Here is a 13,560-nt window from a genome sequence, read left to right as displayed (position 1 = left end):
GAGAAATCAGCTGTTTTTTTTTTCGTTTTTCTGTCTTTATTAGGCCTTCCGGTGCAGTGGTTAAAATGAATGGCATTATAACTGAATCACCCTGTAGATGTCACTCTAAGGCATAGTAAACATTAATCTTCTATTAGTATGTACATACATTGTTAACTGTAAATAAAACTAATTGCTTTTTTAAAATAATTAACTTTGTCGTTTTAAAAAACGTAAAAAAAAATAAAATATTTTTATAAAATCGTGTTTCCATTTTTTAAACAGGGTATATATTTAATTTGTAAATCTCAGAGTCCTCAGTGACCTCTGACCTTAACCGAACTGTCACTGTCACTACTTAAAGTAGATAGGGATAGATTAAGGAAAATTAAAACAAGTCATATTAAAAAGTTATGAAATTCTAAAGAAAACACGGTATGTTTCTACTCTTTTTTTTTTATTCGGTCACTTCAACAGCCAATCGGTGCCAGACATATTAAATTAATCGAAAATAAACAAAACAGCAACAAAATTAAATCCTGAACAGTTTAAATTTAAGCAGAACCCGATCTCTGCCATTCTGTTAAAGTTCCGTATTGTCGCCTTTGAAAAACCGCTACAGCCAGTTGACTTCACACCTGTTGTGATATGACGGACTGGTACACGAGTAAAATGCAAACTGCCCTAGTAATTCAGTAAAAGGGGACGGTTAAATATATTGTGTCATCATCACTTCATTCTGTTACATCTTTATTATAGTTTCTGAAGTATTGTAAGTGTACAACCTTATAAAATTAATTATTTCAGTGAGATGTGGCATATTATGAAAAAGCATGTATACGCATCAAGAAAGGTGTATGTTTTGTCAGGAGGAAACGATGCTGTTGTAAGAAGACGATATCAGATAGATTATCCCTTTTAACTTCACTGAAAGTTAAATAAACCTTTTAAAAATAAATAAAACTACTCCATCTTAGCTTTGATTGTGTATTAATTGTAAACTACATACCCAAAGCTGGTTCAGTTTTGATACGTAACGGTTCATTCTTTATATTTAGCTCCTCTTTTTTTTTCCTTCCCGTATTCGGTTGGTCTTGAACGAATCATTATTTATATTTGGTTTCTCTTCTTTTTCCTCCTCATATTCTGGTTCAGTTTTGATAGGTAACGGTTCATTCTTTTCATTTGGTTTCTTTTCTTTTTCCTCTCCATATGCTGGTTCAGTATTGATAGATAACTGTTCATTATTTATATTTGGTTCCACTTCTTTTTCCTCCCCATACTTTGGTTCACGTACCGAATCATTCATTTTATCCGGTTTATTTTCTTTTTCCTTTCGCCTCGAATCCTCCCCATTTCTTAAACTAACCTGCAGGCTACTACCCCTTTTCGTAACCAAAGTATCGCTTTTACAAGTACAAAGATCGTACTCGCTATAATTTTTCGGTTGCGGCGAGACACACAACCTTTGAAACGCCATCCAGAGCAAATATAAAGGATATATGAAGAAAAACACGGTATTGAGGGAAAACTCCGCTGGTAGGGATATATTCCTCACCCTCTCTCTCGTGTCTGGATGTATCGGCCAGCCGTTTTCGTCGTAGACAATTTTTCGATGCTTCAGATCCGATTCGTAGTACTGGTTCATGCGCTTTGGCAAGTCCAAAATCTGGTCCAGCCCCCACAGGCCAACGGCGACCATGAAACACCCAGCGATCGCCTTCGCTAGACCCATGATCAGCAGCGTCAGGAACAAGAATATCAGGATGTACAGTATTATCGAAAGCACGTCGTCCCAGAAAGTGTAATGCACCACGTGAAGGGGCACCGGAAGGCTCCCCTGAAACCCAGCCGCGTGGTAGTGCTGCAGGGACATAGGCTTGCACTTTAGACCCTTATCGGAGAGGAGACAAGCGCACAAGCAGTGCCAAGTGCAAATACACCTGTCTAACTTCTCTAATCGGATTTTCCTGAAGGCTATGAGTTCCACTTTATCGTTGAGAACTTCCACTGCGCAGAAGAAGCTGGTTGCTGGTAGAGGACATTCGATTTTTAAGTTGAAAACGTGTTGTTGCTGAGGCGCTATAAGGGCCGGTTTCGACGTGATGCTGCTGAAGCTTGCGGGTAGGTCTAGAGGGCAGTGGGTTAGAGCTACGAAGAATAAACTCGAGACTAGTCCGGAGTTGAAGACTTTTACTATTATCGAGGTCCTTTTAGGGCTGGAACTGTCCACGTACACTTCGGTGATGATGGCCAGTGAATTTGGTCGCAACACGACGTTGTTATCTGCTTTGATCTCCAAGTCTAGTATGCTAGTGTAGGATTCAGTGTACAGCATCCTCAAGGTTTTATTTGGGGAATTCTCAGTTGATTCGATAGGATCATCGGCTAAAGATCCGTGGTACTTAAGGAAGTAAGAACCGTTCTTTCCTTCAGTTTCGGCTTCCTGGTCGTGGGTAAACAAATGCTTGGGTTGTTTGTGCAGACAAGTTCCTTTGGGTTTAGAACAACGGTTTGGTTGTTTCACGAAGGCTTCGTACCCGACACCTGCGGTGTTACAAGATTTACCGTTGGTTTGTACTTGATTCTCGTTGACCACCAAGTACTGCTCAGGGCCGCCCTTAAGCTCAGGGTAACTGTCGTTGACGACGATTTTAGAAGCGTCGGGGATCAACAGTTTTTTGATTTTATAATTTATAGAGAACATGCAGGGATTAACGTCCCTCGCCATGTAGCTGGCGATGAGCGTATTTTCTTCGTTCGCGTAAAATTTGTCGTCGGTTCCGATGGTTACTGCGGAATTGTTGGTGAGGTCTGTCCATTTGAAGCTTCCGTCGTGGTCCTGGCACTTTTCGTAGATCTGGAATTGGAGGGAGTGGAACAACCTGGGTTTCTGGATGCAGTAAACGCTGTACCACAAGTCGGAAAATTCTAAGCAATGCGTGCTGTCGTGGTAAGTGTCTGGGTTTACGTTGGGAGGGGTGTAGTTGTCGCTGCAGTCTTGCCCGCCTCGTTTCTGTACGAAGTGTATTTTATCTAAAAAAGAGGTGCTAAATTAACGAGTTGTTTGCTAAAATAGATGCACAGAAAACAAGGCAATGCCTGTATTTAATAGTAAAATTCTGAGCCACATCTGAATGTGGATATCTTATATTGTCGGTTTAGACTTAACACTACTTCGAAAGACTTGTACTCTTCTACAAAGGAACCTTGAATTTAAATTAAAGTAGTTTTTGACCCGGAGCTGAGTTTCCTAATAAACACACATGTTAGAACCTGCTAAATTACCTACAAATACTCTTGTCTAATGAATTGAAATTGCCAGTCTTTCAACTGTATTGTCTACATCAACAGTTTCTGCAACTAAGTAGTCTGAGAAAACCTCTGGACAAAAGCTTGGACAATTATTTGAATTGAGAGGAATACAGTAAATTATGTAACAAACTATCTCCAATTTGGTCTATAATTTTATCTACAAAAAATTGCAAATAAATCTGTTCTCNTCTTTCACAATTGGGCATTTTTTGCTCATTGAATTTGAAAAAAAAAATAATAATTTTTAATCAATTTCGTTAATTCAAAATAAAGGAAATTACGGTACGGAAAGAGTACATCGCTTAAAAAATGACTCAATATTTTTATCTTGAGTTGTTAAAAAATGGAGAAGAGTAAATTTTCAAAAATAAAAAAAAAAATTTCAAAATATTTTATTTTTTTTTTCAAATTCAATTAGCAAAAAATGCCCAATTGTGAAAGAAATGAAAAAAAAATCAAATTTTTCATTTTTACGAACGTTACAGAGTGCTCAGAAATGTAAATGTTGCTCCTTTAAATTTTTCTGAAATTTTGATTAAGCGGTCCGGAAAAACCGTTCGATAGATCGATCTGCCCATTTACGGAGCTTTTGGGGGTACATCGAGGTGTAAAAATTCGTACAAGCATTAGACTTTCCATCGATATTAGCAAAAATGCGGTCGACTTAGCAAAACAAGTCAAAAAGTCACTTTTTTTCACTTTTTTCAAGTTAATGTCGAGGATGAAAGAAATTTTTTTCTTCCAGGAACGCTACATAGCCTTGTAGGAAATTTATTCGAGATTTCGAAACTGCCCGTCAATTTTCTATCTCATCATTAGTTGCTGAGATATCGATGGTTAAAGCCAAAAGGATGCTTTTGTATTCGTAGTCGAATATCTCCGGGTCAAATTAACGTAGAGAAAAATTAAAAAAAAGAAATTAAAGCTTAATGAACAGGCTATCAAGTCCATATCATGATTTTTGTGTAAAAATTTTTTCCAAGCCCGTGGACCGAGAAAAAAACGCAAAAAATTGGAAAAAAATTTTTTTAGTCTTATTTCTTAGAATTTCGCGATGACTGTCGCTCCTAATAATTTTGAAATAAGAAATCTGGAAACTAAACATTCGGCGCTTTAAAATGCTATTTTTAAAACCTTGATACGATCATTTTTAACTGAGAAAAAAATTCTGAAAAATCACTAAAAATTCGAAAAATTTTGTTGCTCCCTTAATGTTTTGCAGAAGTATAGTTTTCTGAAGTTTTTAAATTTTAATAATGAAATAAAGTAGACATATTTTTAATGATTTACAATTTATCACATTGACTATAAGCATGTCGTATACAATTTGTAATTAATTAATTTTCCGTTATCAACTAAATTAAGCGTACAATAATTAATAATGTTTTTTATCAACTTTAATACTGAACAAAGCAACTAAAAACAGAGGTTAGTTTGGTTATTTTGGTCGCAGGAAGTTGTGGTAAACAAAATATTAGGACACCCTGTATATACGTATTGAAAGGAAGGTTTTGCCGCTTTAATTGAGGAAAGTGGAAAGTACGATGACATCCTTGTTGGCTTGATCGCCTGCAACCGTCTTCCAGTGACGACTCGTTGGTGTAAGCTAGTCATACAGTTTTATTTTTAATAGTTTTAATGCATAGGGTGTTTGTAAATAAGTGCGAAATATTTTAGGGTTTTGCCGAAGTTATTTTGTGAAAAAAAGTTGATATACCTAAACGTAGATATATGCTTCGTTTCCGAGATGCAGAGTATTTAAATTTTAATATTTTATTTATTTTTATTTATTATTTCAAAGAGTTTTAAAGATCGAAAGTTGAAAAACGCTTTGGGGGGGGGGGATAAATTTGCATTTTTTGAGGTGATCCGAATTTTTCTACTTTCACCAGTGGCGTTCGTGCGAGAATGCCACAATCCTTTTTTAATAAAAAAAAATGGTACGCTACTAATTTTTTTCCATTTTTTTATATTTTTTTTTAGATATCCGCCATCAGTTCTGAATGAAATTGGTCTCTTCAATTTTTTTCGTAGGATGCACCGTTTCTGAGGAGAAAAATAAAACATATTTTATTGTAGGTTTTGTTAATCTTTTATTTAAAGAACGATCTAATAATTTATATCCAGGGTGAGTCATTAATAATAGTACACGTCTTAATGGCAGATTGTTAACGTCAAAATATAGCGATTGAGCCAAATATGCCTTAATCAATTGTTGCTCATTTTCGTTCTACAGGGTGTTCATGTTAAAAAAATATTTTTTTTTAATTTTGTATGAAGTAAAAATGTCTTACTATGCAAGAAAATTTGCAAGATCTTACCATAGAACTGTAAAACCGACAATTTTTGCCGCTGCTACTGATAAATACTACGATTACGATAAACCATCATCTACTCTTATTTTGTTAAACAAATAAATATAACACAGGCCGACAAAATTTCAAAAAAAAAAAAATTCCAGAAATCAGACACTATGCTTCCGAAGGCATTTGGCGCGCTGAATCCGAATCTGGCCTCAGAATTGATCCATCACCCTAGGTTTCCGAGATATTCTAACCTAAAAGTGCAAAAAACACGTACTTTTGCTATATTCAAGGTTATGTAACTTGGCGAAAAAATTTTTTTTCTCAAAACTGAAAACATCATTGGAAACGACTATCTTTCCCCTTCAAAACGCATTTTTTTATTTGGAAAAAGCTCTATTTTTCGCGGAGATATCGTCAATTTAAGATGACCAGTATGGCTATATTATTACATCATGGCTAACCCCATAACACTGAGCGCTGCTAGCCCTAATTGTTAGGAACGTTAACCCCAAGCCCTATAACCCCACAACACTAAGCGGAGCGAGCCCTCATCGTCAGGAAGGTTAACTTCAAGCCCTATAACCCAATAACACTAAGCGCTGCGAGCCCTAATCGTCAGGAAGGTTAACCCCAAGCCCTATATGTCTGGAAGGTTAATCCCAAGCCCTATAACCCCACAACACTAAGCGCTGTGAGCCCTAATCGTCAGGAAGGTTAACTTCAAGCCCTATTACCCAATAACACTAAGCGCTGCGAGCCCTCTAAGGCTCGTAGCGCTTAGTGATATTGTGTTATAGCCATGGTTTAATAAGGAAGCTATACTGATCATCTTTAATCGACGATATCTCCGCGAAAAATAAAGCTTTTTACAAATAAAAAAATGCGTTTTGAAGGGGAAAGATAGTAGTTTCCAATGATATTTTCAGTTTTGAGAAAAAAAATTTTTTCGCCAAGTTACATAACCTTGAAAATAGCAAAAATACGTGTTTTTTGCACTTTTAGGTTAGAATATCTCGGAAACCTAGGGTGATGGATCAATTCTGAGGCCAGATTCGGATTCAGCGCGCCAAATGCCTTCGGAAACGTATTGTCTGATCTCTGGAATTTTTTCCTTGTTGGCCTGTGTAATTTTTTAAATAAAACCAATCTGTATTTTTCTCAATGTAAGCCCAACCCTAAAACCAACCGGATGTGCCGCCACTGGCGCCATTTCCGAGCTGTATGATTTTTATTACACGTCATAATGCATTCATTAGTACTCACCGCTGAAAGGTATTAATCTTTGGTCGTTTGCACTTTGAAAGAGCCCGGCATTATCTCCATTATCGGCTGCATTTATTGCCACGGCATCTTCTTTGGCTTTGCCGGCTTTACCAGTAAATTCATAATGGTCGTTATTACGTTTATTGTAGCTGGCTACATCGATATTACTATAAGCGTTTCTCGTTTTCTTCGGGTTCATGTCGTCGTCGTTACCGTCGCTTGTAAAGTTCGTGTCCTCCGTATTTTGTTCGATATGGTCGTTGGTGCAGGGGCAGCAGAAGCCAGTGCTGTAAGGAACGACTTCGTCCTCGTATTTCATCGCGCCGCACGTCGGGTTTTGGTCGGCGTCCACGCTACACCCAGTATATCCTGTAAAGAATGTGTTTATTAAGATTGGAAATTGAAACCCCATTTCTTCTAAAAAATACCACAGTATTTTTATAAAATGGTTGTAGGTAGTCGTTTTTTCGAATACACACAAAAGATTTTTGGGTCAGTTTTGAAAAAAAAAAACTAGTTTTCATGGAAACGATTTGTGCGTTACAGAACCGAGTATTCGAGATTTGCGAAAAAATATAGCGATTGATTGGGGCTGTATAACTTTTTGCAAATAATTTTTAAATTGACATTTGATATTAAGGTGGAAATCGCGGTAAAAAAAGAACATTTTATGTTTGACGATTGTGAATATTGTACCTACAAAAGAATAATTATTTTTATAGTTTTATATTTTGTAGCTAAATCTAAATTTATAGTCTTCGTGACAGAAGTAAACTCCTTCAGGACTTCAATAGCAGATTTTTTGTTTCGAATTCGATAGATCTCTGCTCCCCCTTTATTGGGGGGGGGGGAGTTTGGAATATAAAGATTGCACGAAATGATACAAAAAACGATATATGGTTAGGTCAAGAAAATTAACTTAAATAATCATATTTTCATTAAATTTAATTCTTTACTAATGATAAATAACTTCTTCTTACATGGAATCCACAATTGGTAGAATTTCCAAGGAAGATTTTATAATATTTCAATATTTCATACCGTCGTTCTAGGGGGCGAAAATTCGAAATATTTGGAATTATTCAATTTTCGTGGATGAAAACATACATAGGTATTGTATTCTCGAAACCGAGAGAGTTGCACTAAACCAAATTTGGAGAGGACATAGCTAAATACAATGCGAAACATCGCCTTAATGTTAAAAATGTTGTCACCGCCATTCCTGGTGGTGAAAATTCGAAATATTTGGAATTATTTAATTTTCATGGCTGAAAACATAAATAGGTATTGTATTCTCGAAACCGAGAGAGGTGCACTAAACCAAATTTGGAGAGGACATAGCTAATACAATGCGAAACATCGCCTTAATGTTAAAAATGTTGTCACCGCCGTTCTTGGAGGTGAAAATTCGAAATATTTGGAATTATTCAATTTTCGTTGCTGAAAACATACATATGTATTGTATTCTCGAAACCGAGAGAGTTGCACTAAACCAAATTTGGGGAGGGCATAGCTAATACAATACGAAACATCGCCTTAACGTTCCAAATGTTGTCACCTCCGTTCTTAATATCAGCAGTACCTAATTTTTCATGTGCCTGTAATATTCCAGTTCGTTAGTTGGAATTTTCATCCATAAGTCATACATCATCAGAAATCAATGTTTGACATATTATCATGTTTCTCGTTTGTGCATCAAAATACCGGCAAGCGACACAATGATTACTATCCATCTTAGTTTTTGGGCAAAATTTGTTGCATTTTACTCAAGGTAAAAAAATTGCTGTTTAAACTTTTATATGTTTTTGAAAAATTTCGCCAATCCTATAAACAAATAGTGACAATTTTTTCTGTAGCTGATTTAGCAAAATTCGAGAAAGAAATATGTACTTCTACTAGAACGTGTTTGTGAACAAACAGTTTCTAATATCATTTGTAAAAAATCCTTTGGACTTAGACTCAAGGGGTATAAATACTGTTATAAAACAGTAATAGCTATATCTTAATACACTAACCTTCATCGTTTTTATTCACCACTTTCTCCTTAGCTTCGGAATTAACCATATTCTCAAAGGCTAACCCGTAAATCTGCAATATCGGTTCTTGCTTTATTTTAAGCACATAGGGATTCAGTAACTTTTGCTTCTTCTCCGTCAGCGGATCGAACACGTGGTCTATAATAATGTACTGGTTTTTGATATTCGTGGTTCCCACGTTTTTCAACTTCACAGTCAATTTTATCTTCTTGTCGCACGTTGATATCTCCTGAGGTACATTTCTCAACGTATTTTCGAATTGCTCGTCGCTTTTCTCGCACGTTTTGCGCATGTACGAAGCCGATTTTTCACAACTTTGCTCCGAATTCACGCATTTTATAAACAAAGCTCTTACTTCGAAACTGGTGGTTTCCGATGAATTTTTACAGCAGTCCATGTGCTGGGCGCAACATCTAGCGTTTCTTTCTTCGTCCATGAGGATATTCTGAATGTTGTCGGTATCGACGGTTTTGGTCTGGCCAGTAGAAAATTGTATATAAAATAGTATAACGAATACCTTTACGTCAAACATTCTGTGACAGAATGGTCACTAACGTCACTGTCACATTCGTATAAGGGACGAAGATAGAGCTAAAGAAATATCAGTGGACTCATTTTAATTTGTTTTGTTTAGTTAGAATTATGAAAAATAGGATTAGTAAATCTGAACAAACAATATGACAAAATGACAAACAAGAAAGGGAGTTAAAAAAATAACTAAAAGTGAAAAATAGATTTAGATGGAACCAGAAAGAATTAAAATTTAGTTGTGGGAATGACGATTTTCATTTTTTTTTTATTTCATGGTTACTTTGTCATATGTAAAAAAATTGTGAAATATCCTTGCGACAAAAGGTTGATTTTTTTAAAACAGTAACTGTAGACTAGGCGGTATTTGTTCTGGTTTGGGTGAATCGTATATCCACGGAGGTTTTTGTCTTTTTGGCTTTCAAATATCACTAGAAATTGAAAATTTTTCTATGCGCATAAAAAAAACGTGGGCTTAACTTTTGCCGGCACAATATGTTAAAAAAATTCGAAAAATGTCATATTTTTCTTCCTATTTAATTATGTATCTTTTCAAGAGTTGATTTTAGATGAAAATGGAAGAGGTGTATTATTGTAAAAATCGAAAAAATCGCCAAAAATGGGGTTGAAAAACATTACTTTTTAGGGAATTTTTTTGGGGTCTTTAAATTGGGTATAGGACCTTCATACTTAGCTTAAGAAAACTTCATATTATTCATCACAATAAATTTCAATAAATTTTCAAATGCAGCAAACACCAAGGCCCTTAGATACTTGAAAATTTAATCATATATAGAAGGGCTCTCAAGCTTTCAAACGCTTTCTGAAAAATTCGAATCCGTCAATTAAGAGAGCTCTGGCGCTTGTTTAAACATTGGTCGAATTTTTGTACTTATAAACAATTAGAATTAGACATTTTTCGAATTTTTTTAATATATTGTGCCGACAAAAGTTAAGGCTTAAAAAACTGCAGAAATATAAAAATAGGTGTTATATGTAGGTGACTAAAATCATATACCTACAGAATAAATATTGTTTTATATTATGGGTTATAATTTACGTTATTTTATAAAGTTTCAACCCTTAAAAACCACCCTTAATGATAAAAATTTAAAATTAATAGTTTCTTTGACCTTAAAATATTTTTATAGCGCATCTATTATAGATAGAAATCTTTTCAATAGTTTATGATATTATAAATAATTTATTACAATATTTCAACCCTTAAAATACTACCCCTAATGACAAAATATAAAAAAATATTTAATAGTTTGAAAAGATTTGATAGTACAAACAGGATAAATTAAATTGTTTTACCTGTTTATAATAAAATTTATAATTTATCCCATTGTTTTAACCCTTAAAAACCATCCTCCATGACAAAATATAATAATCCTATAGGTAAACAATGCAAAATCGATTTTTTTCGTAATTCCTTTCTTTCTCGCGATTTACTTTTTATGCAATATTCAAAATAATTATTTCTCAATATCTTTTTCATGCAGAATATCATAATTTCAAATTTTCCAAATACTATATTATTTTATTATGTAGGTACTTATACTTATGAATGCTCCAAAGTTGTAGATAATCAAAATATTAATATGCTCCAAAAATTAAAGCGGTAAGGTATCGTCAGTTTGTTAATGATAACTTCCTTAATTTTAAAGCTATCCAAAAACGATTTTGCGGAAAATTTCGACAGCTAAAAGTAGGTAGGTACTGTAAAATTGAATATTTTTTAGGCGTTATTTTTAAGATTTTTGAGGTTAAAGGATTTGAAAAACATGACCTTCACCCTGAAAACTTCTACCAGCGACATCTCTGTTAATTTTTGTCCTACACAAATAAAAAAAAACAATGTGAAAAAAAAATCTAAACTTTTGTATTAGGTAGGTATACTCTTGAATATTTTTTATATCTTTTTCATTTTTAAAGTTAATTTTAGAAATGTTATTTTTTTTGGTACCTATTAAATTTTTTTTTTCAATCAAAACCGCTTAAACTTGTATAATATATTGTTAGCACATAAAAAATGTAAATTGTAGGATTACCTGTAATTTTAAATGTGAAAAATTCATCAGTTTTTGTACTGATTTTTTTCCGAAAAAGCGAATTAACAGTTTTATTTTGATCATAACTCTGTTAATTTTTATGCTAAAGACTTAAAGTCATGTTCATTTTAAAGATTTTTTAAAGTACCGACTTTAAAAAATGTTCCATGCATTTTTCTTGAAAAATAGAAATAGTTTTAATTATTTTACGTTAAATGCTTCCAATTTAGTTTCTGGCTGACATGAAATTATCTCCAATCAGCCATATGTCAGCATCTATTTGCAAGATAAGCAAAACTTTTTATCAATAACGTTTTCTCGAAAAAATTAACAATAAAAAAATTTTATCTACAGGAGTGCGGTACCCCATCCGGGGACACACTGTATAATACATGTACATATTTTAAATATATTAATATTTTACTCTGCAACCGATCAATTTTATTTACATTATTGAGTGCAAAAAAAATATGTTTCTTTTATTATAAGATAGGTATAGGTAGGTATTTCCAAGCCAAAGCAATTTTAAATTACCAGTTTTCCACTTCATCTGTTCATTATTTTAACATACTATACATAAGTATATATTTATAGTAAATATCTAAATAAGTAATTAAAATTTGTCCCAATTTTCGAAATTTTTACGTTTTTTTTTGCTTACTTATATCAGTTCAAATTTTAAACAATTCTGTGCCATTTTAATTCAAATTTATTGGAAAATTATCTTAATATTTTTTCCCGTTTATAGAGTAGGTACTATGTGACTAAATACGTACAAATCAAAAACAAACTATAGAGATGACCTATAAGCCTACGCTATCCGGTATATTTTCTATTATATCAAAGGTTATGAACTCTCATCCTTAATTAATTAGAAACATTACAGGGATTGAATACTTCTGTCTTAAATATCATTAATATAGGTAACTACTTAATTTCTAATAGTATTAAAATGTATATTGTTATTAATGTAGAGGTAATTAATGAAAACATATAAAGGAAGGGCATTTTGATAAATCCATATCGCTAAGATTATATAAAATTAAGAGCAATTTACCTGTACTATTGATGTCATTAACAACAATTCACATTCCTAGTACTGCTACTGCATTATTTTAAGACTGTCTGTACACCCTGATTTGATTTAAAAATTTAATTACGATTATAATCTTAATTAATTCCTTTACAACACCTACAGGTATTTAACAATAATCGATATTATAAACAATTAACTCCCCATAGCATTTATCCGACCCAGATTATTGACATCTAGGTAAGCAGCCTTAAATATGTCGGTACCTTTGGTAATAATTATAGGTACCTACACAAAATTAATATTCTTTAGATTTACAGGATAGTAAACACGTTTAAGTACCTACAAATCTAGGTAGATAAGTATTTATAGGAAATTATAAAATATATTCCCACGGATTAAGCGACATTGAAGGCAAATCTAAGCTACACTGGAAAAAATATTCATTAATAATAAAAGTATTGGTTAATCAGTAACAAGGATAATTCAGTATGCATACAAGATCAGATAATTTAAAAATGCAATTTTCGCATGAGGCAAAGATATTATTCAAATTCCTTAATAAATAAGTTGTAGCTTATCTCGCTCTTCTTCATGCGAAAATTAATCAATTATCTGAACCCATTCTGTGAAAAAATTGGACATAATTTGGTATTAATTAATTTATTTATTTACTTATTTATTTATTCACTGACATAATACAGACACAGGTGAGTCAAATCACATCAAATAACCCCCCGCCATATTCCACTTGATTATGGAATTTGAATTCATATATTTTAATCAAAAGTAGTCAACACCAACAATCATAGGTATCCTAAAACCGTTTTTCAAAATTTTTATTTTAACATTTTTTAGCAGAAAATATTTTCAGGACTTTAAATTAAAAAATTAATTGGGTAAAAACCATTAGAAACATCTTAATAAAATTATCAAGACTTATTGTGTAATATTTTTTTTGTAATGAAATAAGAAAAATAAAATAATTTATTTAGGTATTATCATAGGTATTTTTAATTAACTTTTAAATAAACAAATGAAAATCA

General features: G+C 33.1%; 1 protein-coding gene across 1 annotated transcript; it reads right to left on the bottom strand.

Moving 5' to 3' along the window:
* Nucleotides 1-991: 991 nt before the first annotated feature.
* LOC108904678 (hapless 2) lies at nucleotides 992-9,431 on the bottom strand. Its single transcript, XM_018707317.1, has 3 exons — nucleotides 8,879-9,431; nucleotides 6,864-7,232; nucleotides 992-3,015 (listed from the first exon to the last, which is right to left on the bottom strand). The coding sequence occupies exons 1-3, from the start codon at nucleotides 9,429-9,431 to the stop codon at nucleotides 1,034-1,036; spliced, it is 2,904 nt and encodes a 967-aa protein (XP_018562833.1). The 3' UTR covers nucleotides 992-1,033.
* Nucleotides 9,432-13,560: the final 4,129 nt, after the last annotated feature.

Source organism: Anoplophora glabripennis, unplaced genomic scaffold, assembly GCF_000390285.2.
Source record: "Anoplophora glabripennis isolate ALB-LARVAE unplaced genomic scaffold, Agla_2.0 scaffold206, whole genome shotgun sequence".
Classification (NCBI taxonomy): Eukaryota; Metazoa; Arthropoda; class Insecta; order Coleoptera; family Cerambycidae; genus Anoplophora; species Anoplophora glabripennis.
Note: the sequence above shows the minus strand (reverse complement) of the source record. Positions and strands in the feature narration are given on the sequence as shown.